Source organism: Lates calcarifer, linkage group LG21, assembly GCF_001640805.2.
Source record: "Lates calcarifer isolate ASB-BC8 linkage group LG21, TLL_Latcal_v3, whole genome shotgun sequence".
NCBI classification, from domain to species: Eukaryota; Metazoa; Chordata; class Actinopteri; family Centropomidae; genus Lates; species Lates calcarifer.
In genome coordinates this window covers 12,460,394-12,476,271 of record NC_066853.1, presented here as the reverse complement: position 1 = coordinate 12,476,271, position 15,878 = coordinate 12,460,394, and the positions used below count along the sequence as shown (strand labels likewise).

At 42.1% G+C, this 15,878-nt stretch overlaps 1 protein-coding gene across 4 annotated transcripts; it reads left to right on the top strand.

The window, feature by feature from the left end:
- Positions 1–3: 3 nt before the first annotated feature.
- On the top strand, positions 4–15,276 carry rtn2a (reticulon 2a). 4 transcript variants are annotated; one of them, XM_018702069.2, is made up of 11 exons: positions 4–112; positions 2,186–2,645; positions 3,610–3,663; positions 4,174–4,764; positions 5,835–6,050; positions 10,541–10,748; positions 11,568–11,706; positions 13,106–13,175; positions 13,282–13,328; positions 13,430–13,488; positions 14,481–15,276. In XM_018702069.2, exons 2-11 carry the CDS (start codon positions 2,615–2,617, stop codon positions 14,554–14,556), a joined length of 1,491 nt encoding a protein of 496 aa, XP_018557585.1. In that variant the 5' UTR covers positions 4–112; positions 2,186–2,614; the 3' UTR covers positions 14,557–15,276. The 4 variants fall into 4 exon arrangements, with proteins under 4 accessions (XP_018557585.1, XP_018557586.1, XP_018557587.1 ...); XM_018702070.2 differs by having other exon boundaries at positions 5–112; positions 5,838–6,050; XM_018702072.2 differs by lacking the exons at positions 4–112; positions 2,186–2,645; positions 3,610–3,663; positions 4,174–4,764; positions 5,835–6,050 and adding exons at positions 7,288–7,424; positions 9,307–9,380.
- Positions 15,277–15,878: the final 602 nt, after the last annotated feature.

The following is a 15,878-nucleotide window of genomic DNA, read 5'->3' as shown; positions in this document are numbered from 1 at the left end:
AAGCTTCCTGCTTGACCTGGCAGCAGCCTGTCTCCTCCTGGTGCCCCTCCTCCGGCCCTGTGTTTTCCTCAGCAGGTCCAGCGCAGCAGTTAAGCCGTGTCACTCCACACAGGTAAACAAAAAGTGAGTTAGAAAGAGTTATCCTGTCAAATGAAAAATTGAGTTGGTTTTCTGTTAAAAATGATTAGGGACATTTTTTCATTCCTCAGCCTGTTTGTAGAGCCAGACAATTTGTCCTCTGTCCTTTGTATTCTTTGACATAAGATTGTAAGGTGTCTTTCCCTCTCTGTCTTGCTGTTTCTGTGTCTCTCTCTCTGCTGTACCCCTCCTGTATCAGCCTTGTACTCCTATTGGCCCATCTATTTCTGTTTATTTATCCCTCTGCTCTGCCCCCACCTACTGTCCCTGTATTTGTCCCTCTCTCCCTCCCTCTGTCTGTGTAACACTGCTGGATAATCACCTGTCCCTCAGGGCAGCCCAGATGACATGTGTCTGCACACATGCATGAATTATGAGCATGACAATGATCCCATTGTCAGTCGTACATATTTATATGAGCATTATATGTCAGATACAAGAAAGTTTGAATCCAAACAAGTTAATTCTTGGTGACTTGTCATTCAGTAATTTTGCTTATTCATTTTATTGAGTGACAAGGTGAAAATGTTTTTTTATAGCAGCTGCACAGTTAACGTAGGGGTGAGATTCTTGGGTCAGTTGCTTTAGGAATGTTTTTGTATTTTTTACTTTGCACTCTCGTGGTCCAGCTTTCAGATTTGGCAGTGACTGGGATTTTCCAGTTCTCTCTCTTTAGGCTCGCATAAAACTCCAACGATTTAGTTGTATTTTCCCAAATATATCATGTCGGTTGTCGGTTGGATCAACGCAAGACAGGTTTATTTGTACAGCACCTCTCAATAACAACATGACAATTTAAAGTGCTTCCTATTGCATAAAAATGACAAGATATAAACACAGGGCAACATTAAAATGCACATATATAGAACAGAGGAGAAAAACAAGCTAAAATAGAATAAAGAAGGAATAAAAAGTAACAGTGCAACTCCTTCTCCAAGTTAAATAAGGTTTGTTCTAAAGTTGTGTTATGTGTTGACACACTTTCTCAAACCTACTCTTGTAGTGTATATGACTTGCTGATTCCCTGCTGTCCCAGCATGACACTTTGTGTCTTTATCTCATTAAATGCTGTGTATTTGGAGCCTCTCACCTGGTTTACATGCAGGGACTTCAGAGATTTAAAGGTTAAGGACTAAATGTGTTACTCTCTGGTCTTATCCAGCTATAAGTAGGACTAAACCTTTTATCAGCTGATGTTGGTTTCTGCTGGAGTGTTTTAAAGTGTTTATTTTTAATACTGATTACACACACACACAGCAAAGAGGGGGACACGAGAAGTGCATCGCCCATAACTCTGACCAACTTTAATTTGACAGGTGTGGTGAAAACAGAGGCCCAGTGTATATGTTTTCAATATGTTTTCTTTGTTTGTTAAACTCGGGTATACTGCAAAGTGCGGAGAGATTTACCCGGCGCTGATAGACTTAATCAGCATTGCATGAACATGTTTGGCAAGTGTTTCATTCATATGTAAAAGTTCCACACTAGGCTCCCTCTCAGCAAAATGTGGTGTTCAAATAGCCTGCATGGCTGTATGCATTTAATTGTAGTACTTGTACTATATATAGTACTTGAATTGCCTTTGTGTACAAAAATGTGATGTATAAAGCACAGTGAAGAGGGCATACACCGTTTCCTTCTAACCTTTTTTTCCATTTATCATGATCCAAACAGTGTAGCAGCCTCAGTTTTTCAGATGCACACTACTGCCCCCTACTTTTCACTACTGCACAGGCCTCACTTTCTAATGCTTTTAGTTGAGTGTGCACATTATTTATACTCCAGCTTTTATGATTTATTTTGTTGTGGTTTGTTTGTATAGGTGCACTTTGTGCAGCATTTCATAAATGTGAATTTATGGAGAGGATTTGTACATCTAAAACTTAATAAAGCTGACATGCCTCACATGCTAGTAAGCTATGAATCTGACTTTGGCTTCAGCCTGTCCTGTCCTTCTTCCACCTATGTATGTATTGTATATGCTCAACTTGTACATTATTAATGACTTCCTTATTTGACTTATTAATGAGTCCTCCTTCCCTTACAGGCTGCGCCTATAAGATCCTGAGATGAAATCACATGATGAGGGAGAGAGAGACAGACAAAGATTAACCATGAATGGGAGATGACAGCAGGCTCAGACAGACACGGGGACACACTCATGCTGCTCTGCCTCCACTGTAGCGTACACTACTACCGCTGCAGTCATAACGATGCGAGAGGAGAGGAGGGAGCAGAGGGGAGGATGGTGGAGTGAGGCAGGGCGGGGCTGCTGAGTGACGGAGCGAAAGGCAAGAGAGGGAGGAAGCTGCTCAACAGACGGCCAAGAAACACAAGGAGGAGGAGGAGGAGGAAGGAGAAAGAGAGAGAGAGAGAGAACGTGTGTGTGTGTATCCACAGGGCGTGAGTGCCGGCAGCAGAGGAGGAGGGGGGGGGGCTTCCAGACTGGATGGGCCCAGCGATGCCTTGATGGAGTATGGGCCAGGTTTTAGGATTCTCCCACTGCCGTGAGTCTGCTTTTTTTTTCCTCCGATGTTTCCATCTGTGTTTCCTGTGCGGGAGGTCTGCATTTGTGTATCTTACTCTACCATCAACATATATATCTATATATATATATATAGATATATATTCCAGCTCATCATCTTTTCTTGCTAACTGCTGTGAGCATCGCATGTGTTAGCTCACCCCTCCCTCCCTCCCCTTCTTCCAGCCTACTCTCCATTCCTCTCTCCTGCTCCTACCTTCAATAAACACATGGCTCAACGGATGGATGCAGTGCAGAAGCAGACCTTTTTGTTGCCTCTCATTGATTTGCAGTTGTTTATGTGGCTGTGTGCAAGAAGGTTTTGCAAGTGGGCATGTCCAGAATGCAAGTTATTTCGACCTGAAAGCTTCTGTTGTGCTTTCGTATCCATGTTTCCATCCATTTTATCTTTTTCTCCCAATATTTACCTGATATTTACTACAGTCACATGACAGCATTTTATGAGTATTTGCATGTGTTCATATATATGCAAAAAGGAATATGCTGCGTTCGCTGCTCAGCATGGGTTGATTTATAAGCTAATGTCACGCTGGCTATCTAATGTAGTGAAGGCCATTACTGCTGCCAATTTAGCTCTGTACAGAAATAAGTCTGCATTCATTGACCTACAGTATGCAGCTACGATTGTCATTCCTGTGATGTGTAATTTATATACACATCTTCAGTCTCATAAAACATAGTTCACTGTTATAACTTCTGAAAATGACTCACAACAAAGTACTGCAGTGTTTGCTGGGGCTTTTATTTTATTAATCATGTCACCTACTTTTCAGTGTTTTGAAAGGCACGTTATAAGATGAATCTGAGATGGTGGAGAGATTGAGTTTTGCAGCATGTAAAAACAGCAACAACACATGAATATTTTTTTGGCAGTTTCTTACTGCAACGTGTTTCCAAGTAGTAAAATTTTGACTGTTTTCTTCCAGAGGAATATGGCTCTGTGGCATCCACTCCAGACTCAACACCTCCGTGCACCGATGGTACGAAGCAGACACTCGCACGATAACAAGAGATTCCTTACAGTATAAGAGATTCCCGCTTTCTGACGCATCTTTGATTTGAAGATGAATTCACCCAAACACCCCTGTCATGTAACTCCTCTGGTACCAGTAATGAAGATCCACAGGTTCAAAAAGAAGCACCGTTATTGTTCAATTTTGGAAGGAGAGACGTTTAAGCTCTTATCAAAGAAGGTTTCATCCTTAGATGTCACACACCTTTTTCTCCCAGACATCAAATGACACACTTTGGTGCTTTTCATCTGACATATTTATTTATTTAAAGCAAAATCACACTCTTTGCACAACACTGAAGTGATATACACAGTTTTAGCAGCAGTTTCTATAATTGAATGAACTGCTAAGTGTTGTAAATTGCTCCTCTGCTCAGAGTGTGTACAGTTTTCTACATTTTCTCTTCTCTGTATCTCTCTGTTCTGTGTCTGTTATGTCTCTGGTGCACTGGGGTAACCACTTTTTGTGTCCATTCAGGCGGAAACGAGGAGTCAGAGATGTACGAGCTGCAAACAGCCAGGGAGTGGTCTGACGACGACGAGGGCGGAGATGGAGATCCAGATGATGATGAGGGACTGGCCTCGTCCCCGTCCATCTGGGGCACACCACGCCAGAACTCCTTTGAGCTGACTTTCTCTTACATCGCCATCGCCGAGGCTGAGGCGGTGGGAGCCTCACGACATCTCCGCGACCGACGCAGGGGCGGCTCTCGGGGGAGTCGCACCCCTCTGATCCGCACGGACACCTTGGAAACACTGTTGGACTCCCCCGACGTGGACTGGGACCCTCAGGCCTTCCTCAGCCAGGAGGAAGAGGAGGAGGCATCAGAAAGGAGAGAGCGGGAGAGGGTAGAGGCGAGGACGACGAGCGTGGCGGGACGGAGGGAAAGAGAGCAGCATGGACAAACTGAGACTATTACAATTCAGCCCTCTCCCCAAAATCTGGACCCAGAAACTCAGGGGAGAGATGCAGAAATCCAAAGAGAGGAGATTCAAAGCAGTACGACTGAGTCTGTCCCACCTCCATCCCTGTCTGCACAGCAGCAGAGCCCAACACAGATACTTCAGGGTGAGAGAAACGAGGGGAGATGAGGGAGTTGTTTTATTTCCTTGTTTTATTTCTTCACTTCTCATCAGATGACACATAATTTCAAGTAGACAGTATAGTACAGTAGACGATTCAGAATTAGAGTGTTCACAAGTTCATTAGTTCACCTATCAGGCTGACAGGCTCAGTATATTCTCAGGGGATGATTCCCGACTGAATTGATGATTTGCCAGCTGATGCGCCAGCGTTTGCCCCTCTTCTTGGCATTAGTAATTCTTCCAAATACCATCCTCCCTGTCTGCAATCATGAGCATCAAACCATAGTACTGACAGGAGCTGAGTATGTAGCCTGACTTATGATGACCTTTCCTTGAGGCACACTTCATGTGATGTGGCACAGAGGCAGAAATTACAGCAAATCATAACGACAAGGGAATGGCCAAAAGTCAGTGGGGGCCTCTGTTTGGAAAAGCAATTAGAGACATGTTATGAGCTTTCTGTGTAGGAATGTAATAAATATGTAGGTGTCATATCATCAGTTTAATTTTTTGGGGAATGTTTACATGTGTAAGGATGAAATTACAATTATTTTTTTGCTTTCTGCACAGGAAAGTGTTCTGATAAGATACAGTCGAATCAGAAGTTACAGTCACAAGCTCCACCCACCTTTTTCTTCAGTCTGTACTTATTCATTTAGATGATATGCTGACTAATGCAGGGTGTATTCTCAGCTGTATTGTGAGAATAATGAAGAGTCCAACCCATTTATTAATAGCTTTTTCAGAGTGACAAAATCTATTTGGACCAATGATTTTATTCCAGAGTGGAAACTTTAAGTGTGTGTGCAGAAATACTGACATCACCGTCTTTAAACTCGTATTAGTCATGTCTTATGATCTGGTTCTTTTCTGAATTATTCTACCCCAATATGTAGTTCATGGAAATTGTGTCAAATTTTAAAAAGTGCTGTCCAAATACTTCTGATTGAACATCTAATTTGATGTCTTTTGTCATTAGCTTTAGCTCTAGCTGAGCATGTACAAGTCAGCAGTGATGTCATTGTGATAGTGACATCATCTTCTGTTTCCCAGCAGCAGCAGCAGCCTCCTCACCGAGCCCCGAGCCAGAGTCTCCCGTCACCAGGGAAACCATCTCAGTCAAGCTGCTCACATCTGTGCGACCCAGAGGCCCAGCCTCCTCATCGCCAGCTGCCATTGGTCTAAACTCTCAGGAACAGCTGGTCAGCGATCACTGGTTCTCGGCACTTAGCCTATCAGAGGACCCGACAGTATGCACCCACATAGCAGGTACGAGATTCACCATGGTACCTTCCCTCTCTCTTCAGACCTCTGTCCTTCTACCTTACCCCATCTCTCTGTCTTTGTCTTGTTGCTCTTGAATCGATACTTTGAATAAAGAAAGAATATCAGATTTCAGCATGGACCTTCAAGAGCAGGCAGACAAAGATAGCCCCCCCCCAACACACACACACACACACACACACACACACACGCACACACACACACACACACACACACCCCATGGAAGTCGTGGCTATCCATTGTGTCTCCATAGCAACCCTCTCTCGGGATTTCAGGAATGATTGGCTAATTGTGGAGAGAGCATTCCTGGCATTGACCGACTTTTTCGACTCACACCATCCCCGCTGATATCATAGTGTATTATTGTTTGGCACACACACTGGGAAAGAGAGACAGGTGTGTGTGTGTGGTGTGTGTGTGTGTGTGTTTGTAGTTTCTTTTTATGCAGATTTGTGGGACATTGTTGTCACTGTAGGAGTGAGTGAGACACAGATGAAGGGAGAAAGAGAGAGGGAGAGATAACATCCTGTCTTCCAGCTTGATGGCACTTTAAGTGGACCATCACTCAGAGTGGAGTTCAGTCTTATTTTAGTTGACGTGACGGGGGGGGGGCAGTAAACCCTTAGACTGTTGATGATGAATGGGTGGCCAGGCTGATGACAGAGTTTAGGGTGTCCTGAATAAATAGCACATATGCATCATGTTTTTTTGTGGCTTTATTACTACCTATTGTACAGACTGTGTATCAAACCACAGTGCTTTTGTTGGCAATTGAAATATGTCTCTTGCACAGAGTATTGAAAGATGGCATTGAATGTCTGGTCAGATTCAGAAATTAGAATGAAAATTAGAATGAAATAAGCTGCATTTTCAGTACCATTTGCTAAAATATTGAACTCAGCCCCAGAAAATCAATCCCTGTCACACAACAGTAGTAGTAATGGTGGCACCAGAAGGTTTGGCTTGGTGACATAACAGAAAATAAACCCTGGTTCTCCTGTTTCAGTTGAGGCATAAATATGAACACAACACTATATAACCATAAGTTAGCAATACCATAAATCCATTCTGCTTCACAGTGGATTTCTGCTTTAAAGAGGAACATCTAGTGATTTTTAGATTTTTTGGTGCAATTGCTGTGAATCATCTCTTTATGTGTGAAGCCCTTGGAGTCTTGAAGAGCGGTGGGTGGTGCTGCGAACAAGATTATTTTGGGCTGTCAGGCCTTTGGACTGCTGAGTGAGCAGGGGGTGGCCAAAAACAGCTCAGCGGGGCAAGGGGAGCGCAGTGGGACAGAGAGAGGGGGACAGAGGTTGCGAGGGGAAAACATTGGAGCAGCAACCAAAATGGCCAGTAAAGGTGAGACTTTGGGCTTAATGCGAAAAAGAGGAAAATATGAGACAGCAGTGTGTACACCTACGTAGATGATGTTGAGGTATTCGCTTACAGTCGAGAGCTGACAGTCCACTACTGCTGCGTTTGATTTCGGTGAGAAGAGAGAAGATACAGATTCAACTGTAAAGGGGTGGAAACCACTTCTAGTCTGTAGTAGTGGACTCTTTAGCTTTGTGACTCTGGTGCTAGTGGAGAGAAGGGCCAGGCTGTCAGGGGACTGAAGGTGAGAACTGAGTGGATTTCTCGCTTTTCTTTGATCCTTTTACAAGCAGAGTCTCTGGAGACGGCAGCTTCCGTCAGCTAGAGGTGTGTTTGGCTTTGAACTGATGAGCTGTTTAAATGTAGCAGGGTAGCCTCCGTATCAGTTGCTTTCATTTAAATTAGCACCAGCCATTCAAATGAGTTTCAACTCTGGTGTTGTGGTATTCCGTTAGCAGATTATTGTTGTGGTGTGTATTAACTTTGCCAGCTGGGTTCTCTAACATTTTAGTGTTTCCTCTTTAGGATTAAGAGCTTGGCACAAGCAGAGACATTTCAGACTGCAGTAGTGGGATAATTCCTGGACACATGATTCAGCTAACATGACCTCAGTCAAATGAGATGGATGTTGATGTTAAAATGAAAGTATGTCACAACTGGTTGAAGAGAAAGTGTAATTTCTGTTGGTTAATTGACTGGATGGTTAGTTGATTACTTGATTAGATTATTGATTCCTTCGTGCATTTGCTTCCTTGTGGCTCATGTATATAACTCAGCAGAGATTGTACACTGAACTCTGATATAGATCAGAGTGTCCTGATGTTATATCCCAGCAAATGATATGTGCTGAACAGTGTAATACTTGTCTTCTGATTAGAGCTAAGTACTACTCACTCATTTCTGAGTCATTTATTAGAGTACCTGTGGATCCAGCTGCACATGAAGTCCACTTGAAGTATATTAATGTTAGCACAGAAAAATGAGTTGAGGTAAGTTATAGGTGGCTATGGAAAGAAACAAGTTCTTAAGTCCACCCTAAGGGCACCTAAAGGCTATAACATTTATTACACCCAACAATATAAAGGTGTTGCAGAAAGAATTGCACACTGCAGATGATTTAGCTGCTTGATAACTTTAGAAACAGCAACAGTTTATGATGCAGTGGTGATAGCATGTGTGGGGTTTAAAGAAGGAAAGAAAAACACTTGATACCTCTCTAATTTCTGTTAGAGAATATGAAGCTACCACCCGCAGCTAGTTAGCTTAGCTTAGCAAGACTAGAAAAAGGGGGAAACAGCTAGTTTTGGCTCCACCTACCAGCACCTGTAAAGCTCATTAATTAATATGTTATCTTGTTTGTTTATTGTATATGGGAACTGATCAAGCCTAGTCAAGAAGTAGTCTGGCACATAATCCCTCTTAAAAATGCAAATTGCCTTTTTACAGATTTTTTGTACAGATTAAACAAGATGGATAAGATGTGTTGGATAATAATCTTGAAGGGTGCTGGTAGCCAGATTTTGTAACCTTTGGACAAACCAAGGGTAGCTGTTTCTAGCTGTTTCCCAAACTGTGAACTATTCCTTCAAATAATACCCAAGCTTAACAATATGTTCGACAATCTATAATTATCAAAAATGTAATACATGCCTCCTGCAGAGTTGCTCCACCCCAATGTGTTTAGAAAATCCTAGGTGAGTAAAGAATAAATGCAGAGTGTGGGCAGTTCTATAGTCCAGTGCAGTGCCTATGTAGTGTCTTCTGTGTTTACTTTGTTTAACAGACACATTGTCCTCAAATGAGGTGCACTCAGCACTACAGTGTTATTTTACTTTTTCTTTTTTTCTTTTTTTAAAAATCAAATTAGTCTTCTAGTCTCACCCCGTGTGCTGAGTAGCCCTGTCCCAGACTGACAGCAGCACAAACAACCCCATTGGACAGGTGTGTTCCAGGGGCATCATGGGTATTAATTGTGTGTGGTGATGTTTATAAATAACACACCTGCTGTCAGTGCACTCTATTCAAAGAGGCTTCCTTGTATTCTAATGCTGAGGCTTAGCATTTCACTGAATTATGAGCACAAAGAACTACGCCTGTATGACAGTGCAGCGCCATACAACAGACCCTGTAATTACAGAAACACTGCTTTAACTGCTGTATGGGCTGTTTGCTATGGTTTGATCTGTTTTGTCCACATTTTGTAATGCAACATAGTCAATCATAAAGATTATACATTGTTGTATAAAGAGAAAAATGTCATTTTTGAAAGGATTTGGTCTAGAAAAGGTATATTCTAATGTATATACTGAAGTTGTCCACTCCAGTAAAGCATGACTCTATGGACGCCTCAGTCTCCAAGGCAGCTGTTGCTGGGTGACAGAGAGGGAAACCAACAGGGTGTGGAAAAGGGACTGCTGAAGGTCTGACGTGTGTCAGCAGGTGCTGTGAAAGCCTGCATCTAAATTCTCCTCGACCGCTTGCTTCCCTCTTTCATCCAAGGGCTAAATATAGCCCGGGCCGGAGCCTGACGTGTCCTCGTAGCTGCTATGTGTGCTCTCATGCTGGAGGCTAGAAATCCCTCCCCTGAATCATGCCTCCCCTTACCACTTCTATTGCCTCCCTTTCCCCTTCCTATCCCTATGTCAGAACTACTTTATCCTCCTGTCATTCTTCCTCTTCCTGCTACCAACCCCAAAATGAAAAGACCTTGTGGTCAGCCAAAAGCTGAAAAGGCTGGGGAGGGATGTTGCTGCAGTTGGTCTGGTAAAACCAGTGGGGATGCAGTAATTCACAATGCTGTTGGCTGTCTACGGCTAGAAAATCTTCTGCTTGAATTTAATGAACCAGCTTGTTTATGACTTTTACACACATGTGACTTAATTACTTTTGGGACTATTTTATCCCAGATGTTTGGTGATTGATGCAGTACCTACAGTATGTAGATAAGTCAGTCAGTATGCTATCTGTAGCCTGGTTCAAGACCTGAGTCTGAAACAGCAAAATCTCTTAATTTAAGAATTCAAGTATTCAAATTGATTTCTCCCTGTCTTTTTTTGTCTCTTTTACTCTGTCTTCCTCCATCTACCTTCCTTGTCTTTCAGTGATGGATCTGATTTACTGGAAGGACACGGAGCGAACGGGCATGGTGCTAACGGGACTGGTGGTAGGCCTGCTGTCCCTGTTCCAGCTCAGCATCATCACTGTGGTCTCCACAGTCTCCCTAGCTGTCATGTGCTTCACCATCTCAGTGCGCATCTACTACCAACTCCTCTACATTCTCAGCTGGGGTGATGGACAGCACCCCTTCAAGTAAGTATGCTTTGCTTTTAAGTGCACCTCCCCACTCCCTTCTTCTTTCTTGTTCCTGCTTTCCTAAAAAAAGAACAGGAAGAGTGGTCAAGTGGGGAGGAGAAAAATGACAGAACACATAGACAAAGAGCTGGAGTCACCCCATTAAGTCACATAAACATTTTCTGAAACAACGCCTGAGTTCATTCAGCCAAAAGCCTTTTTCAATACACTTCCTTTTTTCTTTGTTTGCTTAAGCAGATTTGTTTCATTTCAAAATGCATTCATTTATTATCGTTCTTAAATCCAGTAACAAAATATGGGGTAGCTTCAACTATGGTTATTGATTTGTGTGTCTATTTGCATTGCTGCGGTTATGTTTGGATGCAGACAGTTAAATCACTGTTAAAAATAAGGCTTGTAGTCGTCTGCAGCATACTGTTTCAGTGTGTCTGTACCAGTGTATTCATTATGTTGCCTTGATAAATAGTCAGATTGTGTACTTATGTGTACTTATAAATCAATGATACCTCTTCCCATGGATGAAATGACAACTGCGTAGATTACATTGATTATAGAAGCCTGGTAGTGAGTGACTTAGCATATTGAAAAGGTTTGGCCTTTTGACCTTTGGACACTGAAGCAGTGACAGGAGGGATTGAAGAATATTAATCACTGCGACGTTAAACGTCATTATTTGGTAAACAGTAAAGGAAGAATGACTAGGGAAAGTTCTCTGCAAATTAACATTAGAGAGAGATGCTAGAGAATAAACATTCAATATCAGCCTCCTTTTTTCTGCATTTCATATCCTCTTTTTGTTGTCTCATTATCTCTCAGGTCATACTTGGACCTGGACATCAGTTTCAGTGGGGAGCAGGCTGACCTCTACATGCAGAAAGCCATCGTCATGGCTCTGTCTGCTGTCGACACTCTGAAGAGACTCTTTTTTGTTGGAAACCTTTTCGAGTCCTTCAAGGTGAGCTAAGCTAACACAAAGTTAGGTTTACTTGATTTGTGTACGTGTGTGTGTGTGTGTGTGTGCGTGCTGCTCAGTCTCCTGTTTACTCTCTTAATTAATGTATCTGTCCTCAAAGATTTGCCTCACCCTGTCCAGAACCTCTCTCCCCGTCATTAACCCAAGCATCGGTCCATCTCTGCATTCTCTCATTTTGCTCCATCATCTGTCATCCTCCTCCCTCCATCATCCCAGCTGCCTCCATCACTGGAGATGACAGCATCACCATGCCAACCGTCTCTTATTATGCCAGCTCAGAGCTGAAGACTCTGCTCCTTAAAAAAGGGCAATATCACTGACAGCAACTGTCAGTCCCAATGACATATCTTTGGTATTCATGTGAAAAGCAATCAGTCCCTGTGGAAAAAAATCCTTTCAAACTAATTTGAATTGTTACTAACAGCAGCAAAAGGAGGCAGTCTGCTTCACTCTTCTCATTTATGTTATTTATGCCAGCATCTCTCAATAGCAGAGCCAGAGCATTATGTCTAAATAAATCTGACAGTATTACATGTCACTATCTGTTCCAACAGTTTGTATACAGTCTGTGCTTTTTGCTTTTTTCTTTGCTGCATTGTTTTAGATAGTGCTTGATTGTAAACCGACTTCATACAGTTCAGCAATGTTGTTTGCTAAAACTGGTTTTCAGTTGACAGTGCAAATATGAAAAATCTTATGTTGTATAATATTTACTTCTGAATTTATTTGAAATGTGAAATAGAATTTGACATAAAAGCTGAAATGTTCTTATAAATTATTGCACATCATATATCAGCAGAAGAAGAGGTTCAGTTCATCACTGATATATTTACAGCGATTCGATAATAAACAGCAGAAGTTTGTTACCAGTCAGGCTTAACACATTAACAGTGAATGGTGAATTGGTGTAAGCTTACTCAGCTTCTAAATCCCAGGACCTCTCAGTCTCAACCCTGACCTGGTCGGTATGTGACATGACACGTACAATGCCGTATGCAGAAACACCCCGGAATTTCTTTCCATCTGAGACAGGGGTGTCCCATATCAGGGCAGCACTGGATCCCCTACTGAGACTCTGAGAGATATAAGGGGAAACACCCAAACCTATATTGGGAGTTATGTACTTGGAGCAGCTTACCTTCATCTAAAAGAAAATGATGTCAGCATGAATTGTTTTAGTTGAGTGCCATATTAGATATCCACAATATAATACAATGCAAGGAACCAAGCAGCACTGCAGCATGATTTACTGCCTCCTAAAACAATGGAATTAAAACCACATGGAGTGGTGCTGGAGGGTTTTCTGGACATCTGCACAGACTATTGATGGGAGTTAAACTAACTGCAGCTGTTTCTCTGTTTTTGTTTTTCTTGGTCATAGTTCCTGGTTCTGATGTACCTCGTGACGTACCTGGGAGACCTGTGCAATGGCCTTACTCTGCTCATCATTAGTAAGAAACAGATGTCTGCTGACTGCTGGAAGTCTGGAATCTGTTAACATACTGCGTGGTTATCATGTTAACTGCACTACTTTTCTGTGTCTTCTTTCTTCTCCAGGTGTGATTGCTCTCTTTTCTCTGCCACTTTTCTACAGACAGCGCCAGGTAATAACTCTCTTAATTCATTCTTTATATTGTTACTTTAACTGGCCCTTCATTTCTATAGTCATAAACATCTCTGTTTGGCCATTTCTGTTCTATCACAGGAGCAAGTGGACAGCATCACTGCAAAATTCCAGGCCCAAATTGACAACGTCAAGGACATGTGAGCACACCGCCATCTTCTGGCACAGTGGTGCCATCACAACACAGCTGGTGTCACTGGTGTTTCTCAGCAGATATTGAGGATCTGTCCCGATAATCACACTTAACATTTGCCCACTTGTGTTATAGCTGCCAGTAGCAATTAAACTGTATTATCTGAGGACATGAAGACCTACTATGCATAATGCCACTTCAGTTCAGTTCATTAATCTATTTGAATCTCCAGGCAAATCACAGATGTGGGTTGTGGTTCAGAGGTCTGAGGTTTGTTTTTAAGTCTTTAGAACGGATATATCTCTTTATAATGTTGATAATACTTGACAGTGTAGATATATGATTTTATTCTTAACAAGAATAGTCAGTGTGCATCTGTGGAGGTCCCACCATAACTGTGTACTATTCTATTCTAGTGATATTTTATGCTGATGCCAAACAACAGCTAATAGACTCATTACTGCCAGCTTTTGGAATAGTGTTGTGCTGCAAGTTAATGGCAAATTTTCTAATACACTTAGCTAAAATCTAATACATGTGCCTCAGGTGCTTCCACCCACCATTAGCAGTGCACATAACAAATAATTAAGCCTAGTGAGTGGGTGTTTTTTGCTGAAATGAAACTCAGGAATTTTACTTAATGTCAACTAAACACTGGCAAAATGACTGCAAAGCCACCACCTCTAGCTTAGAAGATATTAACAGTAATACAATCATTTCACAGAAATTTAAAGGACCACTATATGTTATTGTTTGTTTGTGTCTGGTTTTGCTTAAAAATCAGTTCAATAAACGTAGCAAAAGTAGCTAATTTAGGTGACTAGAATATTGGAAATACAAGGCTAACAACTCAGAATAACATGAGTTTCCTCCCTGACATTCTGCAGGTACACTTGCCTACGGTCTGGTGGGGGCTTAAATACAATGTGGGAATTGGGACCGACCCTAAATTTGCTGATCTGCATAAGCACTAAACCCTCCTCTATTACTCCTCCACAGCTTTCAAAGACTTGTCCAGGGCGGTGGCCCTCCCCCTGACCCGACTCCTGGTGGCGCCAAGCCCAAAATCCAGTAAACCGTGATGAACAAGAACTTAAAGACACACTCCCAGAGTTACAGGCTGTCACTCAGATGTCTTACCCAGCAGTCTGTGCTCAGAGCTCTTGAGAATAGAGCTCCAGAGACTGGGGAAGGGTTGGGATGATACTTAAACGGACGATGATGATGAGGATTACGCATGGTACTTTATACTCTAACTGTATCTACGTTATGGGGTCAGAGGTTGGGGTTAAAATTTAATCAAGGTGAAATCAAGGTGTATGAATCCTGGATGATTCTTGCTGCTGACATCAGAGATGGAGAGACTGGGCGATACAGATCGTCATGTCATGTGTGACCACCTTTGGAAATATTCACTGTTTTTAAAATGTAAAAATGACTCAAGAAGTGTCTTAGATGGAGCTGTAGTCGAAATGAAGTACTGAGACCAGAAATGGGAAGTTCCCACACCAACAGCTACATGCCTGAGAAAAAGGAAAGTCAGTCTTTAAGGTGATTTAGGCTAGCAGACAAAACAGAGGTCATCATTATTCATGGCAGCATAAAACTGGCAAATAAGAATGCATGTGTCAGCACATGTACTTTTCTGAAAGCATATTCATTCTCATGACTGTTTCTCCATGTGTATGCAAGTATGAGTGTGTTTGTGTGTGTGTGTGTGTGTGTGTGTGTAATTCCTGACATATGGCTTGCTGAAATGTTACCTACAAGCAATTAAAGTCACATTTCTTCTTTATTTTCCAAAAATTTTCTTCTCATCCACACAGCACAGACATTCACTTTCATTCACGTGATCATTCATTTGTTTTTGTTTTTTTTTTTTAAACCCTGGTTGTGTTTTCTCATGTAACTTTATTGCTAACACTCGCACTGGGTGCTGCTTTCCCTCATTCACTCATATAAATGGAAATATGAAACATAATATTCAGAGAGACAAATGAGTTCTGCAACAACTTCAATACTTGTGAAGTATCATAAATGAAATGAAATGACATGACAGGAAGTCCATTACTGACGGAGCATCAGAGGTGTCAGTGTTGCTGGGTAATTTTATGATTGGATAAGTGGACGATGAAGAGAAAACGTTCAGTTCTCAGTTATCTTCTCTGAGCTCTTAATGTGTTTATCTCCAGCCTTGGAGGAAACTTGTGAAGGAATGTGGGAGTGAAATACAGCAGGTGCCTTTCTAACTGCAGGTTACAGTGCATGATCAGAATCACAATACTTAGAACTGCTGACAGCCGCTTACAGCAACTTCTTCTCCCATAGCAAACCACTTCTCATATTTACCCGACCATTGCCTTCCTGAGAACGCTGTTTTGTACGTGTACAATACTT